At 42.5% G+C, this 25942-nt stretch overlaps 1 protein-coding gene across 6 annotated transcripts in view; it reads right to left on the reverse strand.

Annotated features, from left to right (window-relative positions):
• MAP3K20 (mitogen-activated protein kinase kinase kinase 20) overlaps nt 1-15306 on the reverse strand; it is a 97956-nt gene extending 82650 nt beyond the window's left edge. For 4 of the 6 annotated variants that reach the window (XR_010431936.1, XR_010431935.1, XM_064660816.1 and 1 more), the window contains exons 1-2: nt 15147-15258; nt 8251-8440 (exon numbers count right to left, since the gene is read on the reverse strand). Coding sequence is in view for 4 of the 6 variants with exons in the window: in XM_064660816.1 (XP_064516886.1) it covers nt 8251-8409 (159 nt within the window). In the remaining 2 variants the exon portion in view is untranslated. Of the gene's footprint in view, nt 1-8250; nt 8441-8687; nt 8796-15146 lie in introns of those variants that run through there. The other 2 variants (XM_064660815.1, XM_064660814.1) reach the window with 2 other exon arrangements.
• Between the last annotated feature and the right edge of the window lie 10636 nt (nt 15307-25942).

Consider the following 25942-nt stretch of genomic DNA (forward strand, 5'->3'; position numbering starts at 1 on the left):
TTTCTCTATCAGCACCTTAATAAGTGGAAATAGGTAAATACGAAATAACTTTTACAGTCTTAGTTGTGTCATGACAACTAAAAAGACTGATTTTGAGGTTTGCCTTAAAGTTAGGATATATATTTTTTTTCTTCAACTTTGTTTTCAGTGAAATTTTTGCCCCAGACCCTTAAACAACTCACATGCAGACAGCGTAAAATTAAGGACAAAAAAAAAAAAAAAGGGGCAAGTAAAGTAGGGCCTATCTATATCTAGTCCTGTCGAATATTTTACTGCCCTCTTAAAAGGACGAAATATGTTGCCCAAGATTCCATTGCTACCATGTGTATGGCAGGTAGTCTGGGGACCCCAACCAGAGTCGTGGCTCAGCTTTGAATAACCTGTGGAAAATGCCCTCCAGGAGACTGATGGTCCCAGACTCAGAATCACATCAGCTCCAGCACAGATCCCCAACTTCACCTGAACCATCATACAGGCACACAACAATCCAGACATTGTGTCATATTCAAACAATACTTCCACACACCTCAACAGCAACTCTTGGAATTCATCATTTCGTATGCTGCAGTCAGTGCAAGCTCTTTAATTAGCACCCCCAGGAACTGCAACACCAACGGATTTCAACATGGGTCACAGACAAATTGTCAGCTGTCCGTCAAAGCACTCAAGACTCAAACATGCAATCACTATCTCTAAAGTTATCACTCATCTGCCATTGCAATTTTCTACTGCAACCTTGTTTTAAGAAAACTACATACTTAGATAAATGTCTACATAAGTCTATCTTGAGCCAACCCTCAATTGTTGGAGCCTGCAACAACTTATAACACCACTTTGAAGAAAAAGGATCTCTTCTACAGAAAAACTTCAGGACAGCTTAAACATCCAAAAATACCATTTTGCAGTTAATCGCTTCAACAGAAGCTTGGGGTCAGAGAATGTCGTGGGAGGGGAAACAAAAGAGCTACCATTTAATGTTAAGGGTTGCTGGCATGGAAAAATAAGCAACACAACCTCTCCTTCAAATTATAAATAACAACTGAGTCCATGCAAAAAGAAAACAGAAAAGGGAGAAACATATCTAGAGCAAAATTAAAAACAAATTAAAAAAAACCAAAAAAAATAAAAACAACCCCCCAACAACAACAACCAAAAAACCCAACCAAACAAAAAAACCCAACCAAACTCTCCCCCCCACCCCAAATCAAACCAAAATGAAGAAAAAAACCACCCTAGGAAAAATACCCTTAATTGCAGCTAAGTATCTACTGGCAACGCAAGCAACCCACTGTCAAACAAAAACTTGCAGCAGATTGACAGAATATTTTTTAAGACAATATATGATGGAATTAAACTAATTACAAAACTAAAGAATATTTAATAATATCCTAACAAGCTGCGTATTGTGGATAGCAAAATGGATAAGAAAGAGTGCTTTCTAAACAATCAGAGACAGATTTCCTCCCTATTCTAAATAAAATTTATTCATAATTTGTAGGAAACAGGCATAAAAACTCGTTCACCTGCAGAGGTTGCACCTTCTAAAAAAAAAAAAAAAACCAAACCCAAAACACAAAAAACCTCACCACCAAAATTAAAGATAACTGAGGTAAAAGGGTCCAAACCTCACAGAGATATTCCTAACCCAGGGATCAGGCACACAGTATGTTCTTGTGACTCCACCAAGCTATGGCAGCTGTACTGATATTCCTGATCAGCAGCAAATGCGAGGTAATTTCATTTCTCATACACAAAGTTTAAGGCAATTCAAAAGACAAGCAAAAGGAATCAACAGACATACCTACGGCACCCTACTTAGCTTATTAATTTGTCTGTTTATCAAATTTATTTAGGTACCAACTGTTCAAAGCTGCCACCAGTCAAGAGAAGGACATGTGCACTTGACTCTTTACAATTTCAGTAAAAACCTGGTAGTTTAGCTATAAAAAAAGGATAAACTTCTTAAATATGGCTACAGCAAGATTCCCAGCACTTGTGAAATTACTTTCCATTTACTGCAAGCTAAGATGACAACACTGGCAGTTATTATGTCTCAACTGATTCAAAATAACTTTGGAAGCCACAGATTGCCAGTCTGGGTCCTGACACGCCAGTTTCACTGATGTCTGTATCAAATTAACGCAAAATTGGCTTGATTTAAAAGAATGTGTATATGCAAGCCTGTGTAAGTAAGAATCTCAAATTAAGTGGGTCAAAAAAATTAGTAAGCCACACAACTTGTACTACGAATACTCATTAATTACACAAAGCAAACTCTCAAAGATGTTATTCATCTAATGAAAAACTTGGTACAAAAATGTTTAAATACACAAGTTAAAAACTCCACTACAGTAAAATACAGCAAAATACAGACCAATATGTTTCTGTGTCTGGATTGCTACGTTTCCAAGATTGTTTTAGGAAGCAGACACACAGGAATGAAGTTTCTTAAAACAGACAAAATTAAACTAAAGCCTGTTCTTCCTAAGAATAATTGTATTCTTGGCAATGCTACATCAACTTTCATTATATTGGTGTCTCCCAAATACCAAAGGGGTTTTGAAAATATTTTGGTTGCAACCCATATGCCACTAGATGCTTACAACACAGTCTTACCCAAAGCACACAGAAAATCTCATGCAGTGACACCTGGAAATATGACATGCATTTACAAAATAAAGTCCTCCAGCAAATACCACGTGAATGAAAGCCAAGAGTAAGGCAAACTCAGAATCAGTCAGAGATTTATTGCAGAAGTCTGTGCTATTCAAAATTATTTATTCTGCAAGATATACACAACACCTGGAGCATCTGAAGCAATTTTGACAATTTCCAGTCTCTAATGGGTTCCAAGTATCCTCTTTACACCTTCTGGGAATACCTTAGCACCAAAAGGAGTGCTCTAAGCCAACTTCTTTACCAAATTAAAAAACAAAACAAAACAAAAAAACCCAACCAAACAAACAGAAAATCCTGCAAAATTACTACTCTGTAAAACAGAAACTAAGACATTTTAAGACACCTCTCTGGTATAATAAATAGTTTTACTTCCTTTTAGCTGTTAACAAGATACAGCAGTATTTCTTTAAATTAACATGGGGTTGGAACGGTTCCCATGAAATCGCTTACTGTGAACTTTGTGATTTTTCCATATAGGTGCAGATATCTCTGGAAAGTTCACATATTTGACTCCTACACTTTGTGTACCTTCACATAGCCCACACTCTAATCCCTCTCTCACTGTTCATTAGCACCTGCACCAAAGGACCACTAGTTGGAAACACGGGGTTTGTCATTCCCGCCATGGTGAGCGGAACCAGGTATTACATTGAATCACTCTCAATACAAGATGACTCAAACATGAGAGAGGTAAGGGGATAGGAGCCCCTAGAAAGAGCTAATAATATAATAAAAAGTGTCAAATCTGCCCTTCATTACAGCCAGGACTCAGTGTGGAGAGTCGAATATTCAAGGCTGGCACCCATACCAGCTATAAACCACAAGCAAAAATAATGTCTACTATTTTTAGTCCTGTCAGGACTAAGCATCAATTTCAGTTTGGTTTGGTTTGCTTTATTTTACTCTGTTGTTTTTCTCTTGTTACTCTTGAAAGTCATTCCCAGTCTTTACTCTCATGACCCACATTAAAATTACCACATGCTCACTTTTAGCACTACAAACATGAGTGAGGTAAGTCAAGTGACATGCATGTGGTTAGACTTAACTCATCCCCTTCAGAAGGTAGAGGCACAATCCATGTTTTCTGGACAGTTCTTTTCAGAAGTGGATCATAAAAATAAAAAAGTGAACATGCTGTATTATATTCCACATGAAAATTTTTATGAAGCATTAAAAGATCCCCTAAAGCTTACTGCACATGTATTACATATAAGAAACCCTAACAATATAAAATTAACTTCCATGGTAGCCAGACTTCAGGCAATACTGCATCAAAACTAGAGAAAACATGTTTTTATTTTTAAGTCTCATAAAACTTAAATGCATTACAGAGACATGACTGAACAAAGCATGCATAGTTAATCCTACTCAATTTAACATCTTTTATCCACAAGTTAGTTCTCTTAGTTTACCAGAAGTATTTAAGTATTTCCCAATAAGATTACAGTTGCGTTTTACTAGTTTTTTTCCACCACTCTCCTGCAGTTTGCACAGACCACTGCCAGCATTTTGAAAGAGTCCATGAACTCCATGAAGGAGTCTATGAACTGCATGAAATCAAATGATCTTGTACCCAAGTACCATGGTTGTAATGGCTGAAGCAAGCAAACCAGATGCAATACTGTTGCTCATCAATAGCACAGAGACAGCTCATGGACCACGGAATACTTTCAAAAAGCTGTGATATTAAAATTAAATTCAGATTTCAGGTGAAATTCCAGCAGGAATAAATCTCCTAGTGAAGAACCACACTCCAGATAACACTCCAGCTGCCAACAAACTGCCATCAAAAGCACAGCCTTCAAAAGCAGTGACAAATAATAGGTGAACTTCAGAGATGTACAATCAAAGGAGGTGAGTGCTCTTTAGTGAAAAGCTAATGTGGCAAGGCATAAAACAACATTTGTAACACTTCACTCCAGCAGTTATCTGCTCAAGATAATGGAGTCAAAAGAACTGCTAGCAATTTGCAGAATAAGGACGCTGGGCCCAATCTCTCCCATTCATTTCAGTGGGAGCCAAATTATGGGCTTATCCAATAATTCATATAAATCACTCTCAAAAATGCCAAATAACTTCCTGAGTAGTAGGTATGGGATTTTCTTCCATGAGAGGACACAATTACCACTTAGGGCAAAAGGAGAAAGCACAGATCCTACTACAGGAGGCATTTTTACTCCACCACATGCACCACAAACATCACACCAACAGTTTGATTTTCCATAAAACAATTCACAAGGAACTCCTGTTCCCTGCTTAAAACCCAAAACTGCTAGAGTGTTTGTACTAGATAGTAAAACGGCAATTTAATTTTGTTTTTACTCCTGTTTAATCGCTCAGGCCACACTTCTATGTTTTACTTACTCAGCAGAAGTCATGCCCAGTTTCAGATCTGCTACTCTAGTCAAGGCCTTGCAGCATATTTATTTTTCTCAGCAGACCTATTTAGGTGTATTTTATTCACAAAAACACACACATCCTCCTGTAAAGTCACATTTTACTGCCTGTCTATAAAAACTTAATGCCCTGCAGAGGTATTTCTCAAATTTTAAAGAGTTTTGAAGCAATCTGTCTGAGCAACATTCTTCCAAATATTTATAAGTTTTTCTAAGCACATATTTTAGTATGCTGTGCTGGAACAAAAATTGTCTTGTTTCACATGTTAGCACTTGTTAGCCCCTTGACTAATATAAAACCTTCAAGATCTTTGCTGGTTGTGATTGGCTTGTTTAATAAAATGACACACAGCTACAACATATTTGCAGAATGATACCACAGCTCTATTGACTTGGCTTGTGCCCTTGGTCTTGGCTAGCATGAAATTCCTCTGAGCAAGCTTTTCACAACTCTCCTCTGTTTTCCCTCTGATCAGTTGTTATGGATTACTGGCAGCAGTTAACAGAAATACAAGACAATCAGTCATGGATTTAAAAGGACACTTCCTTTCAAATACACCAGAAAGAGCAATAATTAGTTTTCTGGACTAAATACATCCAAATATCTGCTAAACACATACAGTTACAGCAAGGTATTTCTGTATTGTTATCAGAACAGTCATTGACTCACCATGACTTTCAGTGCAGTGCAGTTCAGTTACAGATGTTCATTATTGTCATCATTATAGAGGAACATACTACATATGGAAACATATGACAGCCATTAGGGACAGAAGAGACCTTTAGGCCACCGAGGTTGGCCTCTGGAAGAGCACAGGCCACCATAACACAGCAAGATGCTGCGTGTTGAGCTCAAAAACAACTGTCTAAAAAGACATCTCAATGAGAAGACAAAGAGATGAAAATGATCCTCCATCTTCACTCCTTCCATTTGTAGTCTGTGCCAAGTGTTACTCATCCTCACTCCTGATAATTTGTGCTTTTCTTTTTCCATTCTAATTTGTCTGGCTACAAATTCCAACCATTAGCTCTTGCAATAACTTTTTGCACTAAACTGAGTCCACCATTTTTTCCATATGAAAATGCAACTTTTGTAAACAAGCTCTTAACTTCTAAGTCTCCAAGACTGTTGACAGACAGTTCTGCCAAAGCTTGCTAGACTTATTTAAGGAATCACCACTTGCCTCTCCACTGCCTTCCCAGAAAACCTTCAAGAGAAAGTGCCCATACCAACCTGGTCCCAGCCATAACCTATCTTGTTTAGTTTAAGTTGCAAATGATAACCAATCTGAAGGAAAATAAACAAATTTGTGCTGGAAGACACTTGCTCCCCTTTTGTCAACTCATCCTGAGGGATGACATTCATCACCCCTTTTCGACACCCCCACCATCTCTAACTTTCCACTCAGTGTGTTTTGCAAATCCCCTTGGGCTGCCCTTCCAGTTCATTTACACTCTTTTAAACACAACAGAACCACATCTGCACCTACTGCCTAACAACAATTCACCCAGTGCCACACACCAAGATAAAGCACACATGGTTCTTACAAATGACTTGATCCTCATTTGGATATGCAAGACATTTAACCAAATTTGCCTAACAGTACCATGATATGACCTCTTAATGAGTTGCAAGTCTTCATTAATCCCTAAATAAATCCTTAAATTATAATAAATTCTTTCCACCATATGATTTCCTTTTCCTGCTGAACAATCTGTGTTGTTACTACAAGCTGAACTTTGTATTGGGCTGTCTTAAAAGAATATATTTTTGTTGAATGGTCCAACTGTGTCAAGTAATACATAGAACTGTCCTTTCTCCATCCTTTCCCATTCCATTAAGGTTTATGCCATCACAAGATGTAGTAATATTGTTTTTAAATTTACTTTCAAAAAATGCTTTAAGTACAAGTCTATCACAGACACAGCTGTAATCCCACCAGAAACACACATATTCAATATTTCACTGACCACTACTGAGACCTGCCAGCCAGATGATTTTTAAGGAGCACATTACTGATACTGCATAGCATCAATTTTACTTGTCTTTGTCTATCTTTTGATATTAACAAATAATAGAAATAAAGAGAACAGTCCAAACTGTCATTGGACAGAATGTATAAATCTTCCACCATCCTGGAAAAATCACGAGATCCTTCTAAATTATTTTAGACAGTAATTTGCTTAATCACGATCAAACATTCTCATCACATCACTAAGCATGGTGTTATCATGACAGCTCAGTTGCTGCAGCAGTGGATGAACTTTGGTGTCTCGTTATTTACTAAGCCTATTATTCCTAGCACTGCTCTGCTGTCCTCCAGCTTGTAATTGTCTTCCTAAAATACTTGGAGGATATTGTATACAAGTTAGAAACAGTCACGCTGGAACAGCAGTCCACTAACTGTGTTGTCCATCACTAGACTGCTGTGTCCTCACTGCTCCATCTGTGGTGGTGACCAGCAGGCAGGCTAGAGCACTGTGATGACCACATACACCATGCCTCTACTGGAACTGTACAAAGCTGAGGGGTGAACAGGATTTTTAGGCAAATCTAAAAATCTTGGAAAAAAACCCAAAAAAAAACAATAAACCAATCTTAGTATACCCACAAGGGTAGAACAGTTAGAGAGTTGACTGGTAGAACAGTTAGTCTTAAAAATATCTCATTGCAAGACCAAGCTGAAGTGTGGCTACGACTAACTCGGAGCTATGGAGCCCTAGATCAAAACCTGCAGCAGGCAGGGAAGAGACAATGTTAAGCCTATAGTGAACATACAGATATGAACCACAGCCCTTAAGAGAGCAGAAGTCATGAGGAGAAAACAGAATCAGGCCATGACAGTGAAAACTACCTCTCCCTACCTAGCAACATGTCTGCTGGTATCAAGGGGAAATTACTAGCTCCACAGACACAGCTAGCTCTCCTTCTGAGGAGCTGCTAAATAAAAAAAGTGGGAGAGAACAGTGAACAGTAAAAACAATAATGGTTTAAATCAGCCCCCTCGGCTAAGACCGCTCAACTCTAACATCATCCACTTACAGGGTTTTGTAATTAAACAAAGTAAAAGCCCAAGGTAGTTTGCCTGCATTACCCAGAGGATGGAAGACACTAGGAAAGGATTTTTGTTCTCGTTACCACAGCAGACAAAGTGAATGGAAAGTAAACTTTTACCTCTTTTTCTATTTTGAGCAGCTTCTTTACTGCCACCTCCTTGTCCTGAGAAATCCATCGGGCTCGGTAGACACTCCCGAAACTCCCTCCACCGCAGTTCTCAAAAAACTGCAAGTCATCAAATCTAATTTGCACAAATGAAGCACTGGTAGACGACATCTCATAATGACAAAATATCCCACAGCAAAACCTGTGAAAAGAAAAGCTTTCATTAACACACATTCTCCAAGGATTTACGGACCTTCTTACCCATGCCCAGACACCCCAAAATCAGAATCACAAGCACGCTACAAGTAAAATCCACAGGGCACAGGAGGAAAACAATCTGGGAACTTGCACTCCAACAGGCTGTGCAAACGTTTGCATAATTTGCACAAGCTATTAGGAGCAGCTGGGAGACAGAAACGACTAAAAGTATTCCTCAAAGGGATACTGACGTTTCCCGAACACCTTGAAAGTGGCTCTGCGAGAGGCAGGCAGGTCGCTGCCCTGCCCGTCGCAAGCGGAGCGCGTCGACAGACAGGAAGCGTGCTCCGGGCTCGGAGCTTGCCTAGCAGCTCAGGCACGCCAGGCACGCCGCGCTCCCGCCGCAGTGTCCAGGGATGAGGCACTCGCCGCCCCGGCCGCGCAGGCGGCGCTCCGGCAGCCGAGCGGTGGCACCGCGACACACCGCGACACACCGCGACACACCGCGACACACCGCGACACACCGCGACACACCGCAAACCCGGGGCGAGGCCGGAGTGCTTCGCACGGGGACGTGGAAAAACCTGGCCGTGGTAAATCTCTCTTCCCGAGTGACTCAGTTCTGTTTGCGTGTTGTAACAAAGCGCAAGCACGAGGTAATTGATCTGTGTTACAATATGTGAAATTCTGCAGCCCGTGCCAAGACTGGTGTCGGCAGTTTCAAGAGAGGATCCCAAGCCTGCTGACGGGAACAGAACGTCCCTCTCCGAGATTTCACGGTGATAAAGCTCATGGCTGTAGAGAATTTCAAGAAATATTATCACCTAAATGCATGAAGAATGACTAATTTTACGTTTCCTTTTTTAATGATGTAAGATCAGAAAGCTCAGGTCTTTAGTGGGACTGCAGGACATGGCATCCTCTAGAACCATCTGCAAGCCTGCCATAGGATCATTTCAGATGCATTTCAGACAAAGTTTTAATTACCACCAAAAGTTACTATACCTGCAATTAAAGAAAGTAAATTTATCAGCATAAAATGAGAAATGGGTTTGAATGAAACAAGCCAAAAAAGAACCCGAGATATTGGGTTATTGGTGAAAACTACACGCCCAGTTTCAATGGTAAATGAAAGTACCAAAACATACTATGTCTTATTGGAGTTTCCATTCTATAGAGCTTTTTGAGATGGAATCCACACATTATGTGTTGTCCAGAGCTGGGAAATGCACCTGTAATACACCCAGTACTACTGACAGCCAAAACCCCTTTATGCCAGTCCCTTCTGTAAGAAACTCAAAGACATTATCTGCCCCCTGTCTTTCCTTATTGTGCAGCTAATCTGATTAAAACTGAGACATCATCTGACCATGAATTTCTGGCACTATTCGGTTGCAGCTATTCTCCAAACGAGAGAAGATACTAACACTTTTCAACATATAGCATAAGATAACATCAAGCCTTTCCTGAAACTGCCTGCTTAATTTCATAACACTTGACCACCCATAAAGGTAAAGGCAAACGCTGACCAGACCATGACAACTTGACTATGTTTCCAAGAAGACATTTTAGGAAGGGGCGGATTTCAAGCCTTTCATTGACGGCCGGCCTGCAGAGCTCTCGGGGAGGGAACATGAATTCTCTCTCCCCAGCACTGTGAGTCAGAGTGGGGGTTATCAGTGGGATATGAAATAAAGTTCATTCTTCCAGTGCTCTGCAGCCCCTTCCCTGATACAAGTGCCCAAAGTCTCCTGGTGACCTTCTGTTCTTGTTTTAACCTTGTTGCTGATGTAAGATTTCCTGCCATCCCAGAGTCATCTTTTGCACCGTCCTGCATACATTTTCTTCAGAGAAAGCTTAAAGGAAAAGAAATTGGTCACTCCTACAAACTAAGAGAGTAGTGAAGCCAGTTTCAACATTTTGCTCTCTGCCAGTGCTGCTTAATTAGCAGATCTTCAGAAACAAAAGCTCATTTGCTCTGTTTACTCTGGCAGTTACCCCAAGTTAATGCTGCGTACATGGCGTCTCAAGCATATGTGACACTTTATAGACAAATAAAAAAGGTCAGCTTCCCAAACCAGAGACCTCACAATTTAAGGCCACAGCCCTGCATATATTTACGCACGTGGGTAATTACACTTGAATGAACAATATCCTTACTGACAATAAAATTAGTTAGAAGAGTGATGTTACTCATAGGCAAAAGCATATCCACCATAATTTAACTGGACCATAAATTTAACAGGGAAGTGGGAACAGCTGATAACAGATGGCTGCATTTGGGATGGCAGAAGGAACAGAAAACCAACTGAAAAATACATCACAGGAAGCAAGTATTTCTGGCCTATCTCAATTCAATAGCTCTGAAGAGCTGTCAAATTATTTAACATTACTGTTCACCTAGAAGAACCAAATTACTCATACAAACCAGTAAATTATTTGATTTCTGGAAGTTACACCAGCACAGAAAAATATGCACACCAGACACTTGAGACAACAAACACAAGTGAGAACTTTTCTGATGGGTCCTCCTTAGTGCTTCAGATTTTACCTAAACATTAATGCACTCGCAATGCTCTGCCCGGCACACAAGCATTTGCAGAAGCTACTGTTCACCCTTTAAACACCTCTCCAATTTCAAATTTACCTACAACATCAACCAGCTGCAGATCACAAAATAAATTAAGCTGGAAAAGATCTCTGAGATCATCGAGTCCAACCTACACAACCTATGACCAAACACCACCTTGTCAACCAGACCATGGCACTGAGTGCCACATCCAGTTCTTTCCTTAAACATCTCCAGGGACAGTGACTCCATCACCCTGGGCAGCCCATTCCAGTATCTAGTCACCCCTTCTGTGAAGAAAATCTTTCCTAATGTCCAATCTAAACCTACCCCAGTGCAGCTTAAGACTATGTCTTCTTGTTCTATTGCTAGTTGCCTGGGAGAAGAGGCTGACTTCCACCTGGTTGCAACCTCCTTTCAAGCAGTGGTAGAGATGCTATAGGCACCAGCATACAATAAATTATTATTATTTAAAGAATGATTCATTGGTTTGTATCAGGTTCTTCCAGATGCTTTTTTTCCAGAGAAAGTAGAGGAGACTTATAAGGGACACTCTTTATTTGGAGATCTGTAATTAACAACAGCCTAAGTTCATTTTCTCCTTCTAGATGAAACAACAGACCTGTTTAAACATTACTCCATGTCTTCAGATGCAAGCTAGTTAATCCTCAATTAGAGAGATCAATCTCTTTGTTATGTTTAAGAAAACAACTGTTTAGAGTAACAACTGCACGTGATAAATCTGCACAGTTATTAACTTGTCATCCTTCTTAAACAATCAGAGTTTATACCACTGGTTCAGAGGAAAAAAATAGATCAGGTATTTCAGTTAACTCCACAGTCTTACATTTGCATCTGAAACAAGCACAGCATTCCAACAATGTGTGGCACTTCTTCACATCTTTCACTTCGGCAGCCAGGAGAGCAGTCCTCTGCAGCACTGGGGGCCAGGGTGACAGCAACTCTCCCATACACAGCATAAGGAGGGTTTGGCACCCACACTGTCCTTCCACACTCACATGGTCTCAAGTGCTTAGCCACCATCCTTGCGCAGCCAGGGGAACGCTACATTGACTGACTGTGTTGCTTGTTCTTGACTAAATGAAAACATGACAGTTCAGAAACAGTGAATGGCAGGTGCTACAGGAAACAACTCAACTGCTGGTTATTTCAGTTATTCCTATGGGATCTTCCTGGAGGAAAAAGCACTTGCTCCTTTTTCTGTTTTATTTCTAATGGTTAACACGAGCTTGTGATCTTGCAGCAACATCTCCATCTTCTCCTGGGTCTTTCTTTTCCCTCATGGTAACTTACTGAGCATGCTGTTAGAAGCTGTTCATTTCATACCAAAAAGTAAAATATCTGAGCTGCCTTTGGCAGCATTTAACATTTCAAGTAATCATTTGACATTATTTAACATTAGTTTTTAACATGTTAGTTCCATTACACAGAGTCATTTTGCAGCAAGCCATTATGTCACCACAAGCTCAGTTCAGTCCACTAAAAAATGTAGGTGTAGGAAACCATCTGCCATCACTGGCTTCTTGTGATTACAGTAGTTTAGGGGATTAACCCATGTGGGGGCCTGACCATGCTGAGGTTCCACACTTTCTGCTCCACCCAGGCCTCCACAAAGTGAGGGAACCCCTAAGCACCTAGGCAGACAGGTTGCACACCAACCCTCCTGAAGGCTGCCCTGCATCTTACCACAGTGACACTGGAAGAACTTGTACCTCACAGCTCCCTACAAACAGGCTGCAATTAGAGGAAGTGCTGCCATGACCAACACTCTGCTTTATTCCACATACAAACCAGAAGATCCTTCTATTTGCCATTCAGCTACTGCTCCCAAAGTATAGAAAACTTCTGCTTGAGGGACTTACAAGCTAGAGGCAGGGGGCAGGAAAGAATTCAGCACAAATTGCACAGTAACTGCAACTCATATTTTGCTTGGTGCGTGGCTGCGGAACTGAAAATTGCATCCCTCATCTTGCACGTGCACCTGACGCTACTCAAGCATTCAATTACTTCAGGAACACCCTCTGTAATTTATTAAGGGTCACAACCACACCACTCGCTGCCCTCACTTCACTGTGTGGTTCCACGAAGCAGGATTCAGTGCTTCTTTCAGGAAGGCACACTGCCAACATATTGCCAATAAAGTAGTAGCACACCACACTTGTGCTATCTTAAAATACACAGCCGAATGTGCCAAGTTTCCTTATTTGGCAAAACAGCCCATTTGCTTTCAGTATCTTTGACCATCCATTTTTAGACCCAAATCATCCTCTGTATCCAGCATGGCCTACAGTCCTTGAACATATCAACGTGGATTTTTTCAGCAGCATGTTTATTTAGTCTTTTTAAAAATATATATTTAAAAAAAAAAAACCACAAACAAAAAAGTCCAAAAACCCCTCCACCCTCAAACACCAAAACATGGTTAGCCACTGTCTTGTCCAAATAGAAAACAGAAAAGGGATTACAGTGATATCAAGCTACAAGAGATATTGCAGAAAGTAGTTTTTAGAAATAAAAAAACCCTTAATCATATCTTGAACTGCTGATGGATAAGACGCAAACAAACTCCAAGTACAACTCCAAATTAAACATATTCTAATCTTCTAATCTCCCAAGAAGTTAAAATAAAGTCAATAGCCCCTACAACTCCTAAACTTTCTTAATCAGACTGAGCAGCAGCCCTGCAGATGGTGAGACTGGAGGCATGGCTCTGCCTACCTTAGTTACGGAAGCAACAACATTTGAGCCTGTCCTTTGTCAGAACCTAAGAATTATGCATAACTTCCATTAATAACATTCCTAATTTTAATTTAATTTATATAAGCACTGCTACAGAAAAAGGGCTCAACTCAGCCTAAACAGTTTGAGTACTTCAGGAAAAGAATTCAACCCAAGCTGTGTCAATGGCAGAGGCTGAAGGGTTTAAAGGCTTTGCTTTAAACACAAAACATTTTATCTCAGAAAAACCCTAAACTGCTCACTTCACTTACACTATACCTTGTAAGTGATGCCTGACAGGAGTACACATGCATGCAAGAAAGACAAGGCAGCTAAACCTGCATCCAGGCCCATAGCAAAGCTCAGTCCTGGCACAGGCCAGACTGCAGGATCCGGGCCTTAGTTTTGTCAGCCTTCCCCTCCGTCAGTGAGCCAGGCTCTCCAGGGTTACCATTATTCACACAATGACACCAGTATGCAAAGCACATTACTGATAGATAAAACAAGTAAGCTTCTAAGGACTTACAATTTAAGGACAAAGTCCTGAAAACATCTAACTGCATGCCTCCAGCGGAAAGCTATGATGCTTTCAGGCAGTGACCCAGTTAATCCAGTGCTTTCAAATTATTTCTGCTTCTGGAACTTAGAAAAAGTAATGATCCATGGCTTTCCCGATGGCTCTGTCGCTAAAACTCCCAGCAGAGCATGCTGGATACAGGGGTAATGGATGGCTCACACACACGCGTGCTTAATAAAAGGGCATACTGCTAGAAACGAGCTAACTTGAGCCAACACAGCAAAAACAAAGATCGCCAGTTTACTTTAAAAATGAAGGAGAAAAGGAAAAAAATGGAGGGAATGAAAGACACACCTCAAAGCCCAACCCGGGGGATTTCATGCCCAAAATATCAGCAAAACGCAGCAGGTGCGCGTGAAGTGAACACGCCTGAAACGCGGTCTGAGCGGCGCAGGGGTGGCCGAGGGCAGCAGCCCCTGGCGGGACGCCGGCTGCTCGTGTCCCGCTGCTCGTGTCCCGCTGCCCGCTGCCCGCCGCCACGGACGGCCGCCGCTGGCAGCACCTCTCGCGGCCGGGCCGTCCCGCCTGCCCACCCGGGTGCTCCCGGCTCGGCCCGTCTCCCGACCCCCGTCCCACCGCGCGTGGGCGCCGCTGCCTTCGCGGGGTTTGTCGGGGGCGGCGGGACGGGGGCGACGCAAGGTCAGGCCGCGCCACCTCCCTCCCCAGGGCTTCCCGAGTTGCTTCAGCACGGGGAACGTCCAACCCGGAGGGGACACCCCTGGCACGGCCCGGCCCCGCCGGCTGCCCGTCGCCTCCCTCCGCCCGGCCGAACACGCACCGACCACGCCGCCGCCCCCAGCGCGGGGGGCGCCTCGCCGTCCTCACCTTTCCCGAGGGGCTCCGGGTTGGCGGGACCCGAGCGGCGCCGATCCCGGAGCCGCCGAGGGAGCTGCAACCGTCGCGACCGCGTCTCCCGCTCCGTCCCCCGCGCTTCCGGTTGGAGCCGGGAGCGGAGCCGCCGCCGCCCCCGCGCCGCCTCGCAGGGGCGCCACCCCGCGCCCCGCGCCGGGCCCCGCGGGGAGGCGCGGCCGCCCCGCCTCGGGGGTGCGGGCGGTGCGGTGCCCCGGCTGCAGGGGGCGCGGGGCCGGGGCAGGGCGGGCGGGGACGGCGCGGAGCGGCCTCACGGCAGCGCCTCCGCCCCGCGGGCCGGGGGTGCGGGTGTGGCGGGCGGGGGGCAGCGCGTGCCCCCCACCCTCGTCCACGACACTTCGGGTTACGGGGCGCTGAACGCTGTGGTGGGGCTGGCGTGAGGCGAGCAGGACGGAGCATCGGCTTCACGGAATTATAGAATCGCAGAATGTTCTGAATTGGAAGGGACCCACAAGGATCATCGAGCCCAACTCCTGGCCCTGCACAGGACCATCCCCAAGAGTCACACCATGTGCCTGAGAGTGTTGTCTGAATTCTTCTTGAACTCTGTCAGGCTTGGTTCTGTGACCATTTCCCTTGGGAGCCTGTTCCAGTGCCCAACCAGCCTCTGGATGAAGAAACCTTTTTCTAATATCCAACCTAAACCTTTCCTGACACAACTTCAGGCCATACTCTGGGGTCCTGTCACTGGTCACCACAGAGAAGAGATCAGTGTCTACCTCTCCTCTTCCCCTCACAAGGAAGTTGTAACTGCAATGAAGTCTCCCCTCAGTCTCCTCCAGACTGAACAGACCAAGTGCCCTCAGCCACTCCTAATACGGCTTCCCCTCAGGGCCCTTCGCGATCCTCGTTGCCCTCCTTTGGACACTCTCTAATAGCTTTATATCTTTTTTATCTTGTGGTGCCCAACACTGCCCACAATATTCAAGGAGAGGCCACCCCAGTGCAGAGCACAGCAGGACAATCCCCACCCTTGACCAGCTGGCAGTGCTTTGCCTGATGCCCCCCCCGGACACAGTTGGCCCTCCTGGCTTGGGCTGACCAGGGCAGATGGCCTCTGGCTGAGTGGTAGTCTACTTGTTGGTCAGCCATGCCAAACTTGGGAAAAGCCTCTGGATCAAGCAGGGCTGTTTGCTCAGGTGTTTCCAGTTGACAAGTGCAGCCCGGACATTGCAGGTGGAGGGAGTCCAGGCACGGGGCTGCGCTGCCGCAGCCACAGCTTTGAAAGCACAAGTTCCTTCATCCAGGGTTCCTGCGTCAGTGACAGGCAGTATGGCTAAATTGTGTACCAAAATGACCAGAAGGTGGTAACTTTAAAAAAAACCCTGCTTCACTGTTCTTGTGCCACTGGAGTTGGGATGGTGTTTCCACAAGATGCAGCATCTTTAAATTCTGGGATTGCCAAGCTGTTGTGGCTGCAGGTCTGGAGGTGCCCAGGAGTAGGAAGGGAGCAGGCTGTGCTCCTACAGGCAGTCCTCCTTTTAGGAATGTGGAATAAGAGGAGGATTTGACTGGCGATTATAACCCTCCCATTCCTTGTCCATATTCCCCAGCTGCCGTCAGGACGACCACCCCAGTTCACAAATGAAACAGAGAGACAACCCACCGCCACCCTCTGAAGTCACATGAATCCTTTCTTAGCCAAATGGCACTGAAGTACTCTGCCATTGCAGAAAACTTTTTGCAAATTGAAAATAGGCTGTCATGCTTAAAGGAAGTGACTCAAAAGACTTGGGGGCCAAACAATTTTTCTACTGAGGCAAGCACATCACATGGCTGTGACAGCACGTTTTCTGTATCAGTATCGTGCAAGATTCAATGCCTATCGCCACTTTACTCTGCGCTCCCCAGGTCATCTACAGGTGACTACACTATGATTTTCCATTCACTGGAGAATCACAGCTCCTTGCTATCTCTCATATTTGACTATTGTTACATGCATGTGTAGATCTGCCATATAAAACCAGCTGTGTAGTACAGTGATTCACAAAGAGGTGCACAGCGTCACACTGAATCATATACATTAATTGTACATCTCAAAGATGTATGGTATCAGGGTGAATCATGGAAGAACACTTTACTGATTAATTAAATACAGTAATTTAATGAACATCAGAGGCATTCCTCCAAGGTGTGATAGTTTGGTACAAGAGAGGGTAAAAACCAGTCAAAACAGTGGAGCATAAGCACAAGTATACATTTCTGTACTTAAGTATACATTTCACTGAACTGTAATAACTTAATAGGAGTAAAGTTCAGCAACATCTTAAGCACTCAGTGCAACAAGTACATGAAGATGGTAAGAAAGTCAAAAAGTGGGCACTGGTGACCCCCGTTTTGCCCATCTGACAGGTTCAGTATTCTGGCTTCCCCTGGTTACAAAAGTTTCAGGCCCTTCTTGTCTGATCTGAGAGCGCTTGTGCTTTATTATGAACTGATATGCTGGTGAGCCTGGAGAAGTCTGCAGTCAAAGGTGCCACATTTTAAAAGAACACACAAATATCAAACACAGTCACAGGAAACTCATGCTCTGGAGGAGGAGAAGTGCCACATACTTAGTCTCTTAAATGCTGTGACTTAAGTGCTTATCCTTCTGTCTGAGGCAATTGCCAATTAGTCAAATGATTTAAAAATCTATTTGAATGTTAAATCACTCGATTCATAGGCATTTTCTTCAGAGACTTGAACACTTGCATTCAGAGGTCTCTTGCCCAGCATGCTTGGTCCAGGTATTTTGTCCACAGCTATGTATCTGCAGAGCTGGGATTTATCATGTGTGACTTTAGACCCTGGTTGCAGAAAGAAAAACTATTCCAGTAGCACATGAGAAATGAGGGGGTGGTTAATATTTCCTACTTCAAGAGTAGGAGTGCAGAGTCTGCACCAGGCACTGCGTTAACATGCCACTTGTTTAAAACATGTAACTGCACCTGCTCTGTTAGAGGACAAGTGAGAGAAAGCAAAGGAGCCTGCACGAGAAGTGTCCAAGCCCAGTGCTACACTATTGTGAAGATGGAATTATTACAACAAGGTGTGCATTTTGGAGCTTGTACTCTTTCTGCCTTCTGGCTAGTTAGTCTGCATATTTTCAAGAAACAACCAGGAACCAGCATAATCAGAGTTTCTTAAGTGGTCATAATAAGATACAAAACAGTGAGCCAACACACAGTATGTTATGCTTTCCCTCCTTTTTGAGGCAGCAAATTCAACCTGAGAAACTCAAAAGTTACCTCTGGATTGCTCAATCCTCATCTCAGACTTCTTCAATTTATAAGGAACAGGCAGAAAAAGAAAATATTTAAAAGTTAACAAGCTAACAAGCTAAGTTATTGTAAAGCCACAACAATTGGCAAAGGATAAAGGCAGCTATAGCAACTTTTAACTCAGTTTTAGACTTGAAAGGATTCATCTGAATTGTCTCTTTACATCTCATCACAGGGTGTGCAATGTTGTCTCACCACCTTTCAACATGGAAAATACAGTTTCATGCATGCGTCCAGGAGGTTTAAATCATCCTGCCTGCCAAAAGCAGCAGGCACACCCCTCCCCTGCCTGTCGAGCCCTGTTCCCGCTGCCCACACCTTCTGCCAGCACGGTGTTTGCACGGCTGCACAGGGAGCTGGGCTGTGGAGAAGCTACTGCAGGGAAAAGCAATCAGTTTTCACCCTGATCAGCACGCGGGTCATTGGGCAATTGCACGAAGACGCGTGCCAGTGCAAAGGCAGGAAAGGAGCAAAGGGCTAATATAAGCAGCTGAGAGAGGATGGAACCTGGAAGTGTTTTTTTAGCAGTAGTGCTGGTTTATGCCAGCTTAAACTGTACGTGAAACTCTAGACACAGATAATCTGGAGGTGGACACCTGCTCCGTATTTTTCAATTCTCCTTCAAGACTGTCTCAGAGTTCATCTCGGGCTTAGTACAGAGGTTTCTTTGAAGCACTGCTGTTTCTCTGGTTGCTATGGCTTGCTTCCATTTCTAGCTTAAAAATTGGCCAGGTGGCCATTGGCCAGGTGGAGGTCATGCCTGGGGTATACTGGGAAGGCTGTGCACACATTGCTGTAGAAGATGTAGCACTAGTGTATGCTAGTGGTAATGCAGCTAGTTCGAGCAGTATTAGCAGTAACAAGGTGGTGGCATTAATTTTATGCCATTTATTCAATCAGGTTTGTGACCTGGAAGAGGTAGATGAGTGGCTGGCATGAAAGCCCTCTCTATGCTATTTCTGCTTGCACTTTACTGACTGAAATTCATGCAGGTATGCCCAGATAGGCTGCAATCCGCTTCTGCAATTACACCCCAAAACACAACTGGCAGGAGTGATTTCATAACTAAAAGACAATTTGCATGGTACTGATAAGCTGCCTTTTCTCTTTCTGAGATGGCAAGTGGAAAATCTAAGGAATTCTCTTTGGATTTGGCTCTGAGGCAATCCTGCCATTCCTGCTGTAAATTTACCCACAAACACCAGCCTGATGCTACATGCAGCCCCCATGCCTGCACATGCAGGCTGTGATTCTCGTTTGCTTCATCTGCCCAGTGCTGTGGGAAATGGCTTCTTCTCAACTTTCATGGGAAATGAAGAAAGAGCTCGTACTCACCATCATACACCTCTTAGACTCCTCTTTGTTGCTGTTGTTTTCTTGTCTGTGTTTTTTAATTACAGAGAAAAATAAGGAATTTGTAAAATTGCCTATATGGAATATTTAATATAAAATAATAACTACATTATTTAATATTAATTAATCATAAAATTGTTAAGTACAGAATTTTAAAATATAGACTAGAATTATTTAATACAGACCTTCATGTGGCAGAGTATGCTTGTGTGCAGTAGGTGTATTGCATGTGGATCAAACACCTGCTTTGTGCACAGTGGTTTTCAGAACTGGCAGGCTACAGCTTGTACACTGTTTGCCTTTTGATCAGGCATGTGTGCAGTAAAAAGCACATATAAATTCTTCAAAAATGTCAATATAATTAACAATGAGATAGCCATGAAATGGCAAAATATTAACAAGAAATCCAATTTTTGATTGTTTTACAAGAATGGTTTTCTTATCTTTTTCTGGCACACAATTTTTAGCTGATCATTAGACTCAGCTGTAATCCACTCGGTAGTACTCTGCTCAGTTACCATTTCATTACTTACTTTTAATTATATATATATATATATATCATACTTCTTCTTATATTAAATTTTGTGGTCCAATAGACTTTTAATTTGTTTTTCTAATTTTGGCACTTTTTTTCTCTAAGGTGTAATACAGCTTAACCTTGTTTCCTTTGTTTTAAAGCTGTACTGAATTTATTGTAGTTGTGCCCATCTGTGTTTTCTAATCCACACTACTGCGAGCTCCATTGAAGCGACAGTCCCTTCATTTCCCTCAAAATTTTTCCAGTAGATTGCTCAGTCACAGAGAGTCTGGGGAGAGGCAGGCACAATTCCACCACCTCTGAGGACCACCAAGGGAAGATGACATCACAGAACTTTCAACAACTGATTTAAAGCATAATATTATATTTTCTTTATTAAAACCAATTAGTGCTTAACTATTTAGCACATTTATCTTCCTTCGAAAATATATGCAGGTACTGGAATCATGAAAATTTTGGGCCAGCAATGACAGGGAACAAGTTTGAATTAAAAAGAAAATATTAGCTCCATTTAATGATGTACCGTAGTATTAGTAGCTTACATTTTTTGCTACTTGTTTAATCCAGAGTACATGAATTAGAAACAAATCTATTGGAGATCACGTCTTTTTCTCTTTGGATTTAGAGATTAAATAAGACTAGAAAATGTCCATAATGTTAGACTGCCTCAGAAAAGCCCTTATTCTAGATAAATCTCTTTAGCTATATCATCTCAATCCCTTTGCCTGTGATTTAAAAAAAAGGTGATCAACCCCCCCCCCCCAAACACAAGCACACTATTAACAATGTCTAGTTATGACAAGAAGGAAACAAAAATCTATGCAAACCTCTAACTCGTTTCTGGCAACAGCGCTAACTGATCAGGAGCACCACAAAGGAGTTACATGCCAGACAACTGGAACAGGAGAAACACTAGGGCAGGAATCACAAATGGAAGGAAATGCTGGATTTCAAACAGACATGAGACAGCAACCTGCCAGTACTGCAGCCCTCAAGGGTCAGTCCTACAGAGAATGAGGACATCTAAAGAAAACCCAAGGCAACACTGGCTCTCTGTTATCTGAGAACATCCACAATGCTGCCGACGGTACTCCTGTGCAGAAATAATGTACACCTGTGAAAAACCACAAAGAGTCGGCAAATACAGCTAGTGAATTCACTTGCTGGCTTGGACAGCATCTGAAGAAAGAACTATTTAAAAACACAAGAGGTGGTGTTATAATGAGGAAACCATGGAGAGCAGGAAGCCTATGATTATTGACAGAAGTTGATTAAGAAATGGATTATTGTCTGTTAGGATGTTGGAGTATCTAATATCACCTCTATCCTATGTATCTTTATGTAAATTTCCTTTAATTGAGGTATTCATTTACAATCATTATTTTCATTGGTAATGTGCTTTATTTGCATTTGAAAGCAAAAAGAGGAAAAAAATTAAACACGACTGGCTGACCCCTGCCATGTGACAAAGGCTTCGCTTTTTGTCACTCTGACCCAAATGGATTAGGGCCAGGAAATAAAGGTCAAGCTCTTACCAGTACCTCCATGTGTCACATTTTTATTACATGGAGTTTCCAAGAAAAATATTCCAATTTGCGTCAGTAATTACTCGTTCTTTATGCATTATCGTGTCGGTTTCTGAGTTTATTTTGAATTCAGAAATTACCTTTGAATGCCAGGCCTATTAAAAGTGAACCCTTTGTGAAATGTCCTTTAGCAGTTAGATGTGATAGATTTTGTAGCTGTACATGCTCTTTTTTCCCTTTAAGAATCTTCTTTTTTACAGTAGTCCCCCCATCACTTGAGTCATAAACTGCCAAGCCCATGGTTGGATTATGTTCCTTTGTGAATTTACAAGTTGCTTCCCTAGTTAGATGGTGTACGAAAACTGTCTGTAATTGCTAAAGCAGTGCATAGGGCAGATGAAGTAGGAGCCAGTCTCTGGATGCTGTTGGATGGCCTGTAGGTAAACACATGCGGGACGTACCCCGCGTGCTCCTGTAGCACACAAGAAGCTTGAGGTCAGGCTTTAACCACCAGTCCTGCAGGAATTGATTTGGGGCAGCAATGAACATTTCCAAGAGAGGCAGAGGGGTGAGGGCTCCCTCTGGCCGCTGAGGCTCCCATGTCATCACCCCAGCCAAGGGGTGGCCAGCCCCACGGTACTGCTGTGGTGAGGTGTCTGAGGGTGGCAGGTGTTCCACGGGCACAGCTACAGCCCTGCAGGCAGGGCTCCAAAGATAGGCTACTGAAGAAGTTTCTGGTTTAGTAATTTTAATGATAACTTTTTAATCTGGTCATTATTTCCTTTGATTGCTAATACCTTGACCTCTGGTGACAGCTGCTGCTTATGCCTGCTAAACTTTAATGCAGGCTACAGTAAAGAACATTATGATTATTTGAAAAGGCAGAGTGTAATGCATTTCAGATTAACAGTGAAAGAAAAGCTATTCAAGTTAGAGGTTCACTTTGCCATGTTACTCTATGCTGGTTTCCTTATTATCAGTACAAAAACCAAAATGAGAATAGCACATCTTTTAATTTTCTTCCACTATTACCTCTTGATTTGCATTCAGAGCTCCCAGAAGAAATACTGCTGAATTCAGAGGTAGTCTATTTAAGCTGCATGGTGTTTAAAAATTATTGGAAGAGGTTAAGGTGCTGTATATTATGCAGTTGACCTTACTAAGAAGCTATGTTAACAATTTAGATTTATAATTTTGTTAATTTTTTTTCCCCAGCAAAATTCATTATCTCTTTTGGAACCCCTGCAGGTTAAATCTTTTGATTTCTCTCTAACTTATTTTGTAAGATTTCTAAATTATATTTAAACTTCTTGTACTTAAAGGTTGTTTTGCCAGTGTCTCTGAAAAGAGGGAATTTTTTTTTAATCTCTGTCTCTCTCTTTGTACCTGATCTGCAGAGGCGGTGTGCCTTTACAGTATTTTACTTAGGAAGGAAGAACCCAAATCCTCAATCTGCAGAGTCCTGCAAACACATTTGAACTCTTTTATCTGGCACTATCATGTCTTTGGGGCTGACTGGGTTTGAACAAGATGTCCACGGAAAATATTTTGGATCCTGCCTTTACCAAACAGCTGTAGTCTCCTGGTATGAAGGATTCAAGCCTCCCTGGATTTAACCTTTGTTCCCTGCCTTTGTCAGCACCAGGCCTGGTCATTGAGAAAAAGAGCAAACGCTAACAAAGTGACACTAGCGAAATGTGCCAGGTAGGGAGAGCTGTACCCTGTGACTCTTTGGGCTCTGCAGCCCTAAACAGAGATGTTTGTCCTCTCCATTGCTGCCTGAGCAAAAAAAACATGTCAACAGTGGAACCCTGTAATGCAGAACATTTTCCAAAATGCCCAAGCCATCCTGACTCAGTGGTCCTCAGCAGTGGATGTTTATTATGGACACTGCCTCCTGGTCACCTGTCATATGAAAACTACAGTTATGACCCTGACAGTAAATAAAACAGGGTCAGGGGCTCTGGAGCCTGAGGCCAAGTAGCATGGACCAGCCATACTAGCACTCTATGCCCTGTGACCCTCAGGTATAATCACTATTTTGAACAGTGAAAATCCACCTGCAGTGCTGAAATACAGAGGGGGCTGTGCTGCAGTGTTTATATTGTTCATGCAAGTGGGTGTGATGGAGGTGTGAAGTGGGTCCCACTAGAGGACTGGGGGGGGACGTGGAAACAGGAAGGACAGGCTTGTCTGTAGTTCCCCCTGGAAATGGTCCCTGGTGCATGCTCCCCCACAAATAACAGCTGGACACAGTCTACTCTGTTGCTAGTTCGCATGGGCCAAAACCAGGCCAAGTGCTGCAACTAAAACAGTGTGGACCATGAGCAGAGCAGTGCTGGGGATCACCCAACTCTCTTTAGCTTGTCTGTGTTGGCACAGCCTCTGAGCCCAGGCTTATAGACCAGCCCTGAGCCAGCAGGTAAAGGGGTGTCTTCACTGAAGCAGGATCAAGTTGCCACGAGCACAGGGTGAAGTCAGAATGGGCGTTTTGACATTTCAGTGTTTCTTGAGTTCCTATTCATTCTTCACACTATTGCAACAGTTGTTTGGACTTCATACAGCAAGAGCAATATACTGACAGCTGCCTTCCTGTTGTAAAGTCAACACAGGGAGCAAGAGAAGCCCAGGACAGATCCCGGAGCCACAAGGTAATTTTATTCATCTAACTATGTAGACAGTGATCAGCACCATGGCAACTATCTGAGTCACTTGAATGAGTTAGATACAGAGAGATAGCAACACTTGTTATTTATACAGCACCCTTTATTGGAAAATTAAAAAATGCCAGATACTAGTTTCATTGAATAGGTAAACTGCATTCATTTGTTGATATGGAGGTGCCATAAAACCTGTCTTTGTATCATTGGGATATATCTACACATTAGAGACTGTTGCCAACAAATAAGTAAAACAGATCAAGATTCTAAAGAAAAAAAGAATAAATCAAGGGGATAAAAACATGCTAAACAGATGAAGAATCGGTCTATGTACAGAGCCAAGCCAAAACTTGGCAGCTTTATAAACCAGCTAACACAGAAGTAAATGAAAGTCTAAACAATAGGAACAAATCTGGAACAAATAAAATCATGAACTCAAAAATGTTACAAATTGATTGTAAAGATAAAAATGCCTTTTGAATTAATTGTGTCCCTGTAGTTTATTCTACTGCATACTTTGCTTCTGGGAAGATTTTGTATTTGAAAAAGGCATATGAAGTATATTCATAGAACAGTACAAATGGAAATAAATATTTCTCACTTGAAATAATAAGACACAAATTTGTCTCTGTGTTATTAGCTGGTTTTCCTCTGAATCATCTTGAACTTCTAGTCAGACAGCAAAGTTAAAATAAATTATTTCATCATGCTGCAGAATATTTCTTAACTGTGTAATTCTTTCCTTTGCAGAACGCAGGTAGTGAGCAGATTGTGGTTCTGTGTGTCAGCATTTCCCTGGTGACTCTCAGCTTTTGCAGAATTTATGTTTTGACTAAAAGGATGCAGTTATTTTTATAGATAAAAAAATATTTATGTGTATACTGACTCCACACAGTCCTGCTCAATGCCAAGAAAAGTATACTCTTTGTCTGAAACAAAATCTAGACTATATCAATTAGGTCATCTCTGAAGCGTAATTATGAGATAATAGTTGCAACTTCTAATTTCAGGCTTAATCAGTTTTATGACAACCAGCTCCACAGCACACAACTAGTGTGAATGCAATAGGAAAGACTTTTGCCATTTGAACATTGTCATTCCCTTGGCATGCACTTGGCCACCATCAGGGCTTGCCCAGCAGTAGTACAGCCATCCTAAGGAGTATTCAGGAGGGGAAAGGGCTCATGCCAGATCACCTCTTCCCTCATGTCTGCAGGCCCTGTGGTGACTGAAGCCAGAGGTCTCTCGAGTGCCACATTAGCCAAGGTCTCGAGTTAACCAACCTGAGGTAAAATCCTGTCCAAGATAAGATAACTTGTAGTACTCACATTACTGACTGAGCAGGACAAATCAGTCAGATAGCTAAAATTAAAAACATATCCCTTCTTCTTTTATATCTCTTCTTTCCAAT

This window comes from Pseudopipra pipra, chromosome 7 (assembly GCF_036250125.1).
Source record: "Pseudopipra pipra isolate bDixPip1 chromosome 7, bDixPip1.hap1, whole genome shotgun sequence".
Classification (NCBI taxonomy): Eukaryota; Metazoa; Chordata; class Aves; order Passeriformes; family Pipridae; genus Pseudopipra; species Pseudopipra pipra.